Source organism: Acomys russatus, chromosome 15, assembly GCF_903995435.1.
Source record: "Acomys russatus chromosome 15, mAcoRus1.1, whole genome shotgun sequence".
In the NCBI taxonomy this organism is placed as follows: Eukaryota; Metazoa; Chordata; class Mammalia; order Rodentia; family Muridae; genus Acomys; species Acomys russatus.
Genome location: NC_067151.1, coordinates 57,429,545 through 57,445,397, shown reverse-complemented (window position 1 = coordinate 57,445,397; position 15,853 = coordinate 57,429,545). Strand labels below are relative to the sequence as shown.

General features: G+C 48.6%; 1 protein-coding gene across 4 annotated transcripts in view; it reads left to right on the top strand.

Moving 5' to 3' along the window:
* Nucleotides 1-14,697, top strand: part of Fhdc1 (FH2 domain containing 1) — a 38,858-nt gene extending 24,161 nt beyond the window's left edge. For all 4 annotated transcript variants that reach the window (XM_051157374.1, XM_051157371.1, XM_051157372.1 and 1 more), the window contains exons 6-12: nucleotides 18-118; nucleotides 2,266-2,336; nucleotides 2,435-2,542; nucleotides 3,945-4,015; nucleotides 6,134-6,251; nucleotides 9,810-9,974; nucleotides 12,044-14,697. In XM_051157374.1, the coding sequence (XP_051013331.1) occupies nucleotides 18-118; nucleotides 2,266-2,336; nucleotides 2,435-2,542; nucleotides 3,945-4,015; nucleotides 6,134-6,251; nucleotides 9,810-9,974; nucleotides 12,044-14,107 (2,698 nt within the window). In that variant the 3' untranslated portion in view covers nucleotides 14,108-14,697. The remainder of the gene's footprint in view (nucleotides 1-17; nucleotides 119-2,265; nucleotides 2,337-2,434; nucleotides 2,543-3,944; nucleotides 4,016-6,133; nucleotides 6,252-9,809; nucleotides 9,975-12,043) is intronic.
* Nucleotides 14,698-15,853: the final 1,156 nt, after the last annotated feature.

Sequence of the window (15,853 nt, the reverse complement as noted above, 5' to 3'; positions counted from 1 at the left end):
TTATATTGCTTTCTTAGCTATTCACTTCGGATCGAAGCTATGGTGCTAAAAAAGGAGTTCTTGCCATCTTGCTCCTCTCTGTACAAAGACATAACAATTCTAAGGACTGCTACGAAAGGTAATTAGTTACATGTTTCTACGTATCGTTTGTTTTCGTCAATTTTAGTAGTCATTTATCTTTTTTAAAAAAAATCAGGATGAAGCCGGGCTTGGTGGCTCATGCCTATAATCCCAGCACTCAGGGAGGCAGAAGCAGGCTACATAGAGAAACCCTGTCTTTAAAAAGAAAATCAGGCGAAGTTAGAAATGGAAAGTCATCAAGTAATGAGTGTTAATTTGCATATTATCTTTCCATGGAAGAAACTTTCTTTCATCTCAGGCTTCAGAGTAAACATTGCAAGTCATAGCCTGTCTTGCTTCTCGGCATGGTTAGCTTTCTGTGGTGTGTGTGTGTGTGTGTGTGTGTGTGTGTGTGTGTGTGTGTGTGTGTTAGATGGTACGTAGTGTGTGTATGCCTGTGGTATGTTGTATGTTGTGTGTCTTGTATATGGTATAAGGTGTATTTGCATTATGTTTGTATACAGTGTTTCTGGTATTGTATGTACTATTTGTTGTGTTTGTGTGTGGAGTGTGGTGTATAATGTGAGGGATGTGATGCTGGTGAATATGCTATGGTGTATAGGATGTAGATGGGTGTGGTACAGGTAAGCAAAAGCCTATATGTCCTGGCCATCTTCATTTCCTGGCCTCTGTTGACTGGGACTGATCTTCCAAAAGCAAGCCGACTTCCTTTCTAGGCTACAGCACTGCATCTTTTCCTGCCAGGGCTTCTGAGGTCTCTATTCTGTGGCTTCTCCCACCTACCGCCCCTCCAGGCTTCACTATGAGGAGGCCTGTTAAGTCTGAGATGGGTCAGCTGATCCTTTCACTTCTCCTGCCCAGCCTCCTCCCTCATGCCTTGCCTCCTAGGGCCGCGGCCTTTGTTTCTGGCATTTTGTGTGAGTCTTGAGAGTGTAGGATGGCAACACCGCAGCTGCTGGCACTCACTGCCCTGGCACAGGCAGGTCCTCCCGCCCTCCCATCTGCAGCTCTCCAGCCTTCACCAGAGCCAGCCTGGTTTCCTCCAAGTTAGTTCTTTAGGGTTTTTGTTTGTTTGTTTGGAACTGTCTATTTCTATTTGATGTTCCTGTTCAACTGCGCATGCCTTTGGCGAGAGGAAAGCTTTCCCTCCAGACCAGCACATTTTCTTCACACTGGAGCAACACTAAGAAAGAAAAGGAATTCATCTTCTTCTTCCAATATGGAGGCCTCTTACAGTTCTCATTCTGAGACTATTTGTTGCAGCATCTGGGACAGGACTGAGTTTCCTCTTCAAAGAGCAATGGAAGCGCTTGTTTTTACACTGAGCAATATAAATTTGTGGGCATGGAGGAAACGTTCCTTATCTGTGGAGCCTTCCCAAACTGGCCTTCTTAGATAACAAAGTACAGGCACTGATCCAAATGCAATGTTTTGAAAGTAATACCAGCCTTAGTGGAGAATCGTGACCTGCAAATAGCATAGGTGACATTTTATTACCTGTGCTGTCATTTTAATAACCAAGTGTTTGTTTTAGCTTTCCAAATATATAACTTAAGTGTGTTTCTTTATAAGAGACTTTGTTAATAAAGAATTACTTTACCAATACATTACCATAAGTTCCCTTTTATAGCCTTCAGCCAATCCAAATGTGCTTTGAATAAGATGGGAAGACGTTCTGGATACCAGGGGCCTGAGGGTTGGTGGTTTGCAAGTTATTTACATGGCATCCCAGCTTGTTTATTTTTCATCTTTGCATAACTCATTGGCTAAGCAAAATGTTTCTGGCTATTGGTTTTTTTTTTTCCCCATGTTTCATAAAAACAAGCTCAAAGAATAGTGAGTGAAAGGAGGGGGGAAAAATGAAAGAATTAACTGCTAAACGGGGCAGGTCAGTCTCCACAGCAGTGTTTCCTTGGGGTTTTGTGTTTTCTGGGAGTTGGAAATAGCTAGTGAACAATTTTGCATTTAACTCCCTTACGTGTTTGATCCTCCCCGGCTAAACACCAGAGCGTAGAACGTATTATATTTCTATTGTTAGAGAAATAATATGACGTGAATACAGCAGAGAGTGCGCTTGATCTGGGGTCAGAGCTTGCTTCAGACATACCAGAACCTGGATGGGGTAGCCGTCTTTTGTGCGTGGCAGGCCTTTCTAAGGTGCAGTGGTATGTTCCTTTTTGACAGAGCTGACGTCATGTGAGGAGCTACATTCAATATTACACTTGGTGCTCCAGGCTGGGAATATCATGAATGCAGTAAGTAAAATCCAAGACAAGAAGTGCGGCTGCCAACTCACTGTCTGTCTGGAGGCTCAACGCCTGCCTCTCTCTCTTTCTCGCCTTGTCTCCTGTAGGGAGGGTATGCTGGCAACGCTGTAGGATTTAAACTGTCTTCTTTACTCAAATTGGCGGACACAAAAGCGAACAAACCCGGCATGAATCTTCTGCATTTTGTCGCTCAGGTGAGTGAAGCAGAGAAGGAGGGAGAATGCCTGTGAATACCTTGAGAGGATGGCGTGGGTGTCAGTTAGGGAAAGGACAGGGCCTGTACCAAGAAGATTCTGGTTTCGGAAGCTTTGCGGATTCCCAGTTTGAGCAACTGAAGGGAACTGGACAATTAGGGGGGTGGGGGGAGGCAGTGAGGCTGGGTTCGGGAAGGAGGGAAGGAGTCAAACACCGGAGGTGCTGATTTAGAGTTCATGCTTTAGCCGTGGGAAGCAGGCAGAAGCTTGCAGGGTGTGACGGCGTGACTAGGCTTTCTGTTTTAACAAAATAAAACCCAGATGGGCACGGTGGCACAGCACTCAGGAGGCAGAGGCAAGAGGATCTCTGTGAGTTCAAGGCCAGCCTGGTCTACAAAGTGACCAAGGACAGCCAAGGCTACACAGAGAACCCATGTCTTGAAACCCACACACACATACAAAAAAAAAAAAAAAGAAAGAAAGAAAGAAAGAAAAAAGAAAAGAAGACCTATTCTGGCGGTAGCTGGAAAGGGTATCCACTGTAGGGATAGAGAGGTAAAGCTGGAAAGAGTATCCACTGTAGGGATAGAGTAGAAGGCTGGGTGTTGAAACTTCTGATATGAGATGGATTTGACTTGTGATCAGTCTGTTGGGAACTGTGCATTGGAGTGCTGTCTGTTATTGTAGGATTTGGAGTCTGACTCTTATCTGTATCTCCTTTTCTTTGGAATATGGGCATGGAAACCAGGGTCTTACTGTGCTGAGCAAGCAGTCGATCAATAGCGTTTCCCCACCCCAGCCTTGAGTCCTCAGTACTTGATTGAAAAGTCAAAACTGTTATCTAACTTAAAACATTGTCTGGTGGGGCTCTTTCTGCCAGATGTGCACATCAGCTCAGGTCCTGCTCCTGTAGGAAGGAACCCCCTAAGTAGTTCCTTCCCACTTCAGCCTCCAAACAGCCAGAGAATGCAGACACCTCCTCAGCTTGTATGCCTCTCATTAAAGTTGGTTTGCAAACAGGTTTAACCGTCAAAAGCATCTCACGCCTTCACGGAAGAGTGTGCAATCCCCGAGATGGCTGGCATTTAGGCAGAGTGTATTGGGTTCTCTTGGAGACAATGGGCGCTAAGCTGCTATCTCATTCCACTGAGTTTTTGTGCACATGAGTTGAATTTCACGTGGGGATTGTTTGTCTCGGGAAGGTTAAGTGCATCTGAACAGTAAGGGCACTTCTGGTAAATCTTAGAAGAATATTGGAGCTCGTGTCTCAGGGGTTTGCTTTCAATACAGCAAGCTGAAGACTTAAGTGTTGTTTCCAAGACTCCCTGAGGCTCTGCGGGAATGAGGGTTTCCCTCCCAGGTGAATTCATCCAGTAAGAAGAAAGTCTGTTTTTTGTTCCAGGAAGCCCAGAAGCAAGATGCCATCCTTCTAAACTTTTCCGAGAAGTTGCAGCATGTGCAGGAGACGTCCAGGTGAGCACAGAGACGGGGTGTGCTCGGAGACTTGGTGGCCTTCCCATGGAAATGGCCAAGCAGTGAACGCTCTCATTCCCGTCTGAACTCTGAAACATTTTGTTGAACTTTCGGGCTTCTTTTCATGTGCTGGGCACAAGTGTGTGTGTGTGTGTGTGTGTGTGTGTGTGAGTGTGTGTGTGTGTGTGTGTGTGTGTGTGTGTGTGTGTGTATACCTTTGAAATTTGGGGATTTTGAACAATTGTTATTTTTAAACTAAAAGAAACTATTTAGTCTAAAGAATTCCATTCAGCATAAGAAAAATAAGAGATTACAGCTTCAAATCTCTCCCACGCCCAAGAGGCTGGAAGCGCACAGCTTATTACCTTGAGAGTTGGTTTACATCAAACGTGCAGGGCCATACATCACTGTTTCCCTGCGGACTTGAGCATGGTACATTTATTTTCTATTGTACTTAAAGAGTTTGGAACCACACCAAGGCCTGTGAAAGGGCTCGATTCTAAGTTAGTCACTGAGCTTTACAGAGAAAGTATCCACCAAGCATGAAGCCCTAATTACATTGCTCTAATTTGCTTCTAACCTTAATATAGATTCATGCTTTAATGCAGAAGTGATCTGTGCACATGTCACCTCTATTCTGCTGCCTAACTTACAGTAAGTGCAAACATCCTCTGGTGAACACTGCAGCTAATCAGTTCCTCAAGAAAAAAAAAATCTTGTTTTTTGTTTTGTTTTGTTTTGTTTTGTTTCCACATTTGCCGATGTCTATGCCTTAACTAGTGCTAACCTGGCTGGTTTCTGGCTGCCAGCATGGGCCTACTTAATGAAGAGTTAGGAAGAAATATACACAGTTGCCTCTGATGTGCTGGCTCAGCTCACCGTGGCTTAAATCAGACAGGTTAATAGCATATACTCTTTTTTTTTTTCTTTCCAGTGAATTCTTACTTTGTTGCCCTGGCTGGCCTGGAATCTCTGGGCTGAGATGATCTTCCTGCCTTCACCTTCCTGAGTATCTGGCGCTACAGGTACATGCTACCAAGGCTGGCTACATAATATCCTTATTATGTGAGTGACTATATCCAGCCATGACAGCATGAACCATGTGCACACAAGGAAAGAAACCACAGCTCATAGCCCTGTCATTAGACAGTATCTGTTATTGACATCCAGCCACAGATAATGTCTCTCAGACAGGAGGATTACCAGCGCAAAAGATTAAACACTTCATAATTCATGTTTACAGGTCACTAGATTATGCTCCAAGAAAAACAGATATAAGATACAGACATTCTTAATTTCCTAAAAGAAACTGATATGCAAATGTCTTACAGTATTAGTACTATAGAAATAATACATTATACATAGTAAAAAATTAATGTTATGTTTTTGAGTTAGCATTTCCTGTTGGTACTGGATAGCTTTAGCTAAGACCCCTCCCAGTAAGGGTTGTTTATGTGAAGTGGAAAGCAAGTGGCACACACAAGTGAAGTACAGTTAATGCCCCAATGGCACCAATGACCGTTAAGGTGGAAACCATTTTTTTTTTTCTTTTTACAACAAAAACCCTAAAATTTACAATAGCAACGCGAATGCATCCAAATGTATAAAATTCCCCTGGGTTTTGGGTTCTGCTCCCCTTCCTAGTGACAAATCCATCATGAACCATTCTGCTGGTCTTGAGTTGACGGCTAGAACAAGTGCACGCGTGGCAACTGGTTCAGCCGCGCAGCCACAGCACTGTTGGCCATGTCTTAGTTCTCTGTACCGTATGGGGAGAGGTGGCATCTGGCTGCCTGCGAGCCACAAGAGGAAGTCAGAATGCCAGCCTCCATTGCCTGCGTTCTTGTGGGTGAGAGCGTCCTAACATAGGGAAGGCCGCTGCTCCAAGTCTTGCTGGATTATAGTTATGATGCACAGGGGTGCAGCGTGCTTTCCTTAAATCCTGTGTCTTGAATACACCCTTTCCTATTTAAGCAAACAGGTGGAGACTCACTCAGGACCTAAGACACAGTAGTGGGTAGATGTGACCCCACTGGCTCAGCCAAAGATGGGTCTTGCTTAGCCACATGACTCATGATGTCTTGGTGCCAGCTGCCCACTCTCCCCTTCTCTCTTCAGACTGTCCCTGGATGTCACGGAGGCAGAGCTGCACTCGCTCTTTGTCAGAACGAAATCGCTACAGGAAAACATTCAGCGGGACCAAGAGCTGTGTCAGCAGATGGAAGACTTCCTCCAGGTCAGTCCCTCCCATCATGCAGTAGTCTGAGGCCTTGCCTGTGAGCTACACGGATGTTAGTGTCCCACTGTCCTTTCGTGGCGGAGGGTAGTGATGACGATCTGTGCAGCAGCAATGACTATGCCTGGGGTCTGTGATCCCGGGGTTTCCTGCACTGACACTGCGGCAGTCCAGGCCTCTGAGACTGGCAACCTGAGGCTTGATTCTGTAGCCTTCATAGTTCTGCACAACAGGAGAGAGTTCCACAGAGTACCCTGACACTGGAGGGCTTGGGCTGATGCTCCTTCACGTGTTTCTGTAGAAGAGAGAGGCCGATACGGTACCTGTCGTGATTTCTCCTGGGAGCAGCAGGGAACACACAGCCCATCAGCACCCAAATACATCATCAGCCCACAGGGTGTGTCAGGAGCCACTCTGAATAACATCAACAAAAACCAGTAGAGTGGATATGTTTGTGACAGCTCATGGTGACTCACTAGTCACAGAGTCTGACGTACTTTTTTTTTTTAACCTTCCTTATTTCAAAACCAAACTAATACCTATGCCCTTTTGCGTTCAGCCTTCTGTGAGACCCTTGAACCATGGCAGGGCTGCCATGGCTGGAGGCAAGGACAGGGTACTTAGCTGTCAAAGTCTTCACTGCTCTGAAACCCAAGGCCTTGAGCCTGCTAGGCAGGTGCTGTATGTACCCTGACCTGCATGTCCAGTCCCACCCACGGCACAACTGCAATGCAGAGGCTGCTACCATCTCTGAACACAGAGCGTGGTTAGGCACATAAAACAAAGCAGAAATCCAAGAACTGTCCTGTCACACATCAAAACTTAGCTTCTGCTTCTTTCTTTCTTTTCTTTCTTTTCTTTCTCTCTTTCTTTCTTTCTTTTTTTTTTTTTTTTTTTTTTTTTTTTTTTTTTTTTTTTTTTTTTTTTTTTTTTTTTTCAAGACAGGGTTTCTCTGTGTAGCCTTGACTGTCCTGGATTTGCTTTGTAGACCAGGCTTGCCTCGAACTCACAGAGATCCACCTGCCTCTGCCTTCCGAATGCTGGGATGAAAGTCATGCACCACCACTGCCTGGCCTCAGTTCTTATTTCTAAATATCAAGAGCTTATACTAAATCTTTTTGTGCTGGAGGAGCCAGGCTTTAAACCTATGGTTTTGTACATGCTAAGTACACGCCCTCCACTGAGCTACACCTCCAGATGTAATCCTAGACCAGATTTTAACACACAAGGCTTCAATGTAAAGACCCGGTTGCCTTCTCATCCCTGGCTGCTTTTCAGTGGCAACCTTGCTTTAGAGCTTTAAATATGGGGGGAGGGGGTTGGGGGCACGGGGAGGGGTAGTGTTTGTTTGTCTTAACAGTGCTGACACTGGAATCTTGTTCATGCTAGACCAGGACAGGACCTTTCATTATAGCCCAGCCTCAGCAGCCCTTACGACCAGTAGAAACAGAAGGTGCCACACAGATGGGCATTGTCAGATGGGCATTGTCTAGAGAGTGAGATGAGGCTCCTGGGAGTGGGCTGGGGTGAGGCCACTGGCCCTTGGATGCTAGTCTAAAGATGACGCATCTTCCTCTATGGGCAGCTCAGAGCTGTTCAAGGCATGTGGCTTTTCTCATCTGTTTGGTGATTGGGTTTGTTTGTGTGTGAGCGTGTGCTGGGGTGGGAACCCAGGGCCTCACACATAGCTAGATAAGTCCTTCCAGCCCTTATGCAAGGTTTTTGAGCAGAAAGATGACAGAAACACATTTTTTTTTCCAGCTTTATTTCATCATTTTGACCCCACTTTGGGCAAGGCATATGGGCCTTCGGCTTTGGCTCACAGTAGGTCAGTAAGTGAGTGATGAAAGTGCAGATCCAATTCACAGCTGCTGAGCTGTCACCTCGTTGGCCCAGTGCAGCTTTGTTCTGGTTTGGGGCGGGATGCTGTGGAACCTATGGCATCAGACTCACTGTGGCTGCTTCTCAGGCCGACGTTCAGAGTGCTGGGGTGTCCCAGGTGCTGAGAGCAGCCTGGATTCTATTAGCCTTTTCTTCCTTGGTAACCATCCATTTATCCCCATGGGCTCTGTAGATAAGTCAAAGGTGGTGCGGATTCTTGTCAGGAGGCCCGCTTTCTCGCAGCCAGAGAGATGTTCTTGGCTTGAATCCATTTTTTGCCCCACAGAGGAATGACAGATACAGATAAAGGGCTATCCTTCTGTGAATACCCTCTTCTCTGTGAAGAAAACACACGGTCAAGGCTCTCACTGCCTTGGGCCACTGAGTCAGATGCTTACTCTCTTTGGTATTCACTTTCCTAAATAGTTTTTGTTTCCCACCAACCCCTGTGATTGCATCTGGTTGAAGCAAAGGCTTACTAAGGGGAAAGTGGTTGGACTGGTGGGAGGTGGCACATCTGAAAGGAATTTCCACTTCTGCTGTGTACTCCCCTCCTCCAAGGCAGGCAACCCATTTCTTTCCCACACCTTAAGCCCAGCACCTCACTCCAAAAGAACTTGTTCACGGGTAGACTTTCTTAAAATTATGTACGTACGAATCCTTTCGTGAAATAATATACTTCCTACATTCCTTCTTCATATAAGCCTTGTACGCATGGCAGCAGTGAGAGGCTCCCATGAAGTAACTCAAAGTCAGTCCCAACACTGTCACCTTGTTATGGCCTCAGACCTGAGACATATGTCACTAACCTCTGTCAGGGAACTGTGCCCATGACCCTTGGACATCACCAACCCTGTTCTAGATGGCTTAGGAACGTGCTGGGGACACATAGACTTCTGTCACTTTCACTACTTTGATGAAGTAGCACTGAGATCCATGGCAGTCCTAGAAAAAAACACATCCAGAGGAGCCGGGGTGGGGCGGGGTATGAAACAGGAAAGTAGAGACTGAGGATAGGACCCACCCAAATCTCCTGGGGAGTTCTGATACAGGGACACTCAGGGAGAACCCCAGGATCTTATCCTGAGCAATGGGGACAGTGACCCAGTAGAGTGTGTTTAGGAAAAAGTGTAGATCGCCTCTCAGCAGGGCAGCATGGGCAGCTTGTCGGGACAAGTTAACTTCCTGAGGCCTTGGCCCAAGGAAGAGTCGGCTTTAAGAGGAGGGCAAACAAATGTATCCGAACTTCTTAAGGACAGCAAAGCTGTTTTCCTTGGCAACTTTTCTAGTGGTCTTAAAGGTGAACTTTTGGTTACTTACGTTCTACAGGAGGGTTACGGCTCTTATATTTACTTCCTTAGAGACAGGGTCTTGCTATGTAACCCAGTTGGCTTTGAACTCCTAAATCCCCCAGCCTCCATCTCCCCCATGCTGGGATTACAAGTGTGCACTTGCACTCCCGGCTTTTTTCGTTCACATTGTGGCTTCTGGGTCTCAGGTAGGAGGTCACCTTGTTCTCGTGGGGTTTGGTTCATTTTCCTTTTGGCTCTGAGTGCCCTTCCACTGCCTTCCCCTCTTCCAGAAACCTGAAATCGAACCCTGACAGCGCATCCACCTCAGCTGACCCTGTTTACCACACGTGTCCCTGTTTTGATTTTTTTTTTTTTTCCCCTGTAGTTTGCGGTGGAAAAGCTGGCGGAGCTGGAGCTTTGGAAACAGGAGCTGCAGGGCGAGGCTCACACTCTTATAGATTTTTTCTGCGAAGACAAAGAAACTATGAAACTGGACGAATGCTTCCAGATATTCAGAGATTTTTGCACCAGGTTCAACAAAGCAGTGAAGGTATGGCTGGTGGCGCTGGCCTGTTCCCAGGGTCCTTGGGATTGTCGTGCGTTTCTGCTTACTGACCCAGTCAGTCCTCTGCCCATGGCAGGAAGATGGTCATCGGTTCTTTGGTTTCAGGACCGTCTGGCCAGCTGGCATGCCAGGCTCTTGGCAGGGGTGAGTGGGAGGTAGCTCTGCTGTGGCATCAGGAGTCTCTGGCACAGTGGCCTTTGCTGCGCATGCAGCATGCAGAACACCCTAGGAGCATTTTTGCTAGCTGACACTGCTTAATGATAGCAAGACTCAGAAGTTTCCTGCACATTTGACTGTTTTGCTCGGCCCCGCCCTAAGAGGAAGTGTTAGCCTCTAAGGAGGTTTGAATCCCATAGAAGACAGGCCTTCCTCAAACCTGTTTCCAGAGACACACACCACCATGGGGACCAAGCCATCCTTAGCAAGACCTTAAAGATCTCCAAGATTAAGGAGCCCTGCTCCCTTAATTATTCTGGCAGTGGTCCCTTAGTTGAATTCAGAAGCCAGAAAACTTCCCAGCTTGCTGGGCCTTAGTAAATGAAGCATTTATCCATCAATAAAAACATCACAGCACTCCAGATCCCATTATTTCAGGTGACACTGAGGGACCAGCTACCCTGATTCATCTGCTGACCATATTTTATTTACTTACCTGCCTGCTCATTTATTTATTTATCTTGTACGATTCGGCCCAGGTCTTGCGCTATTGCTGTTTTGAATGCAGACTTGTCCATAGATGGGTTTCTTAGCGAACCATTCACATTTCTTCCAAGTTCAGAATTCCTTTGGGTTCCGATCCACGTCTTTATCTAGTTGAGGGAAGGAAGCTGAGCCTGCTGCCACGTTAACATACTTCTGCCCAAGCAGTGAGCTCAGCTATGGGAGGCCTTTGGGAGGGGGGAGGAGGAGGGGGTTAGCCGAAGCCAAAGTGACTCTCTCTGAGGCTCTCCCTCTCCGTCTGGATACTGCAGGCCTGTGAGGCCACTGCGGATGCTTTTAGATTAGTTGTCGTGAGAAGCAGGGCCTGGACCACCCCCTACTATGTGAAAGCTTAAAATGAGAAGCTCGAGAGCTTGGGCACCCAGGGAGGGTTGTGGCTAAAGTTGCAGGGGCCAAGACTCCCCAGGCAGAGCTCCACAGGACCTTGGAAAGGAAAGCCCACTGGAAGAAGAGACTTACTGTGGAATAAAAACTGCTAACAACAACGGAGTTGAGGTGGCTTCATAACTACATGGTTACATGGGCCTTAGGAGCCAAAAGAAACTCATGAATTGTGACCCAAATGCAGCCGTCTCTGTCTGCAGATTCAGCTGACCACAAATTGAAGATAGCGTTTAAAAATTGTATCTGTGCTAAACATCTATAGATCTTTTGTTGTTGTTGTTGTGCCTTACATATGTAACTCTTACGCTGCATTAGCTATAAGTAGGGTAGAGTCAATGTCACCTCCACTTCAGGCTGTGGGTGGCAGAGCCACAAGGGCATTTTCATTATGCGTTCATTTATTTTTGTCCAGGGAGCACTCCAAGAACACAAGGAAAGGCATCTCTCAGTGTCTGTGGCGCTCGTTTATGTACCCGCATCAGCGTTAAATAGAATGTCCTGTCTATAAGGCTACGTGTGTTGACTTATACAGGCTTATGGACAGAGCCACACAACTGGGTCACACGATTCTGTGTGCCCGCTCTCAGCATCTGTGGTGTCTACCTCTGTACGACGGCTTAGGTGGCCTCCCTGGTGCTGAGACTGCATGCATCTATGGAATCCCAGCCCATGGTGGAAGCTGGACAATGGGACAAGCAAGGGATTACATGAGAATGGCAGGCAGATTGTGGGAGCCAAGCCAGGCACGCACCTTTGCCAGATCCCTAGATTTCCTTGGGAAGTTTCCCCACCCTACACACATACACACATGCAAGAGAAAGGTAGAGTCTGTGCGGGGCGGGTCGCAGGGCTGTCTGTGAAAGCACCTCTCATGAAATCTCACAGCGAGTGGGCCTATTAAGGTACAGAGGCTCTGTGTGACTCACGCTGGCTTCTCTCCACACTATTAGGACAACCATGACCGGGAGGAACAGGAGCAGAAGCAGCTACAGAGGTTGAAGGCGCTGGAACAGAAGCGGCACTCCTGGACGACCGGGGACCTCGGGGGCTTTGGCAGGAGCAGCAGTGAGAATGATGTGCAGACGCTAGCTAAGAAGGGCACAGAAGACCTGCCATCCTTTCTGAAGCCCAGGCCCACCAGCCCCTCCTATCGGCCCCCCAACACCCGTCGCTCCCGCCTCTCCCTGGGCGTCTCTGCTGACCGTGAGCTTCTGACATTCTTGGAAAGTACCACGGGCAGTCCAGAGGACCCCAACAAATTCAACAGCTTGCCCCGGAGCAGTCCCCGGCAGGCTCGGCCCACCATCGCCTGGATGGAGCCCAGGGAACAACAGAACCCTGACCCTAACTTCACACGTGAATCTCAGGCCTCAAAGAACCAGGAGAAAGATCCCCACCCTGCTTGGCAGAGTCAGCGCCCGACACCCTGGCCGGAGGAGCCTGCTTCTCCTTTTCCACTGGCTGGACGGAGCAGGGCGGGCACTCTCCGAAAGAGGAACAGTGAACCTGTGGGCTTGGGTCCCCCACAAAGCCCCCCACTCTTACCATTAGAGCTGGGCATTAGGGAGCACGAATTGGTCACGGGGCTGACTCAGTTTGACCTCCAGAGTCCCAAGAGCCTGGAGGAGGCATCCCAACTGACTCTGAATGACTTTTGTCCTACAAAGCTGCAGTCTCCAGGGGATAGGAGCTCACAGTCCTTTGATGCTGGCGGTGACAGCCTCACACCCAAGGACACAGGCCCCCAGGAGATTCTGAGCCCAGCTGGGGAGGGTGACAGGGCGGTCTCTGGTGAAGCCAGCAGTGAGGCTCTTGTGTCTGTGGTTGTCACCGACACTGAAGATAAGGATCCCAGGCCTCTGTTGTATGTCTCAGATACCACGGACTGCTCACTGACTCTGGACTGCTCGGAGGGAACCGACTCCAGACCTGGAGAACAGCAGGAGGAGGAACAGGAAGGGGATGGCTCAGTGTCCTCTGGGGCTGGAGAGGCAGGCAGCAGCCAGGTCTCCTCCAACCCTGCTTTTAGCCCCCCTGGGGAGGTGCCTACACCCGAGTCCACTAAGAGTGAACTCAGCTGCCAGGGTGGCCTTCCTAAGGACAAGTCTAGCGGGGGGAAAGATGCTATAGCGCCAAAGAGAAATTCTCTCAAAGAGACCGCACAGGGAGCCTCAAAGCCTGTTAGTGCTCGACGCAGCCAAGGAGCAGCACCCAAGCCTGTGCGAACCTTGAACTCCTCTGAGACCGAGCACATGCGCAAGGTAGTGCCCATCTCCAAGTCCAGCAGGGGAGCTGGGTCCTGGAAGCGTCCAGAGCCGACATCCAGGGCTTCCCCTCGGGAGACACCCAGCAGTACAGACACACTGCTATCACGAAGGAGCTCGGTGCGGGGGACCTCCGACACCTCTCCCAGAAGGCCTCACGTGAGTGGGTCTGGGGCAGAGGAGCCCAGGCTGCCCCGTTCGAGTGGCAGCATCAGTGGGCGGCCAGGGAAGGACGTCCCGCTGCAGCCCAGGGCCTCGTTCAGGAAGCCCAGCGCCAAGCCCCTCAGAAACATCCCCAGGCAGAAACCCGAAGAAAACAAGGTCAACAGCCCCAACTCACGAGACCTTGAGAGCCCCAAGGAAGAGCCCAAGGCGTCTCAGGCTCCAGGTGTCTCTCGAGCACTTCCTCCCGTCCCGAGCTTTGCTCGAAACACGGTGGCCTCCTCGTCTCGGTGCATGCGAACAGATGCCCCACCGGTGGCCCGAGGCGCTGGCATCACCAGGACAGTCTCCCAGCGGCAGCTTAGGGTCAAAAGTGGCCCCGAGGAGTCTGCCTCCAAGGACAGTGGCACTTTGAAGAGGGCCAGCAGCGCCCGAGCCTCCAAGAAGTGTCCCGAATCTGCTGGGGGTTCTAGCGCCAATGCAGAAACCCCACTGAAGGGCAGAGGGACTATGGATAGATCCTCTCTCAGACTCAAGGACTCAGGGCGGGCCACCCTCGGGAGGATCCTCCAGCCCCTGCAGAAATGACGAGGGAGGCCTGTTTGCTTCTCTGCCTTCTGGGATTTTTTAGCTGCCAGGACTGGCTCCTGGGGGGAGGACACAGAGGCCAATCTTTAATGTCTTGTTACACATCAAGCAACTCACTGGTGCCACCTGCTCAAGGTCACGTCACTAAAGGTACACATGGAAATCTGTAGCCTGCTGTGCAGACTTCTGCTTCGAAATCAAAGCTGAGAGTATTCATATTCTGCATAGTACTTTGCAAGGCCCCAGCACCTCGTGCCACTCATACCCAGGACCCTGACCCTAACTCCTGCCCCAAGATAAAGATCCAGTGACAGTCTGGACATGTAAGATGACAATTCTCATGTAACAAGTAAAAAGAAAATTTCTGGCCAGTTTTTATATATTGAAGACTTATTTTTTAATATTATAAAAATAAAATGTTTTAGTTGGTTCCTTTTTCAGAGTGAAATAACTCCCAGGGGCGTGGGGGAGGGGCGTTACCCTTAATATGAAGATTGTTTGTACCTTCTTGGCCCCACCCCCAGCCTCTGGGCTCCATCCACACATACGCCATCCCAAGCCATCAGTGTGGCCTCTCGTAAGCTCTTGGGTGTTTGTAGGGTAGAGACAGTCTCCTTGAGGACTTTTCAGCCAGCTTGGGTTCTCTTGTAATGAAGAGGTGGGTGAGGTGGGTGAGGATTTTATGTGACTAGGAGGGATGTCAAACTTCTATGGGTAGATACTAATGTGAGTGCAGACAGGCCCAAGGCTGTGAGATCCATTGGGAAGCCCATGTCTGTAGGGAAGTGTGCCCTGAAGATGGGTTAATTGTGTAGGGGACTGGGTTTCCCACAGTCCGGGTCCTGTTTTAGTTCCTTCCTGTTCAGCTTTACATTTGCACAGTGATGGTCGCTCGCTTTTGTTCGCTCTGGGCGGAGAAGGAAATGACCCTTTCTGTGAGCCAGGCTTTCTTCTCTCCCGGAGCCTCAGTGCCCCGTCCCCATGCCTGTTATTTTATTTTGCTTTTTAAGACGGTCTTGCTGTCTAGTCTAGGCTGGCTTCTTACTTCCCATCCTCCTGCCTCAGCCTCCCGAGTGCTGGGATAGCAGGTACAAGGCACTGCGCAAGCCGGGTGTTGGTGGCGCACGCCTTTGATCCCAGCACTCGGGAGGCAGAGGCAGGTGGATCACTGTGAGTTCAAGGCCAGCCTGATCTACAAAGCAAGTCTGGGACAGTCAAGGCTACACAGAGAAACCCTGTCTCAAAAAACCAAACCAACCAAACAAACAAACAATAAATAAATACAAAAAACCAAGGCACTGCACACCCATCTTGGGTGATAACTTTTTGGTTTACCACTCAAGTTCTTCCTCCTTGGTACAGGGCTTGCTGAGTCCTGAGAAAAGCCAAATCGAGGTTGTTCTGTTCATTTTAAACAGACTCACCCCTAAGAAAAAACTGATTTCAGAAATTAACATCGGGAAAAGGTACAGAGGAGATGGGCACCATACAAAAGCTCAGTTCTTACCCAAAGCTCGTTTCTCTGCTGCTTTATTTAACCCAGAAAAGAGAAAAAAAAAAAAAAAAACATGTCTGAAACAAAGCTCTGCCCCCATGCCCCCTTCTCTTTGAGTCATTTCTCAGTGAACTCACTTAAGATCAGACACTGGTGGGTTGGAGTGCTAGGTAAATGTGTCACACTGTACGGTGATTGCAGATGCGGCCTCAGTCTCCTTTTGGGGAGTCACCTTTCCTTCTTGGTCTAGG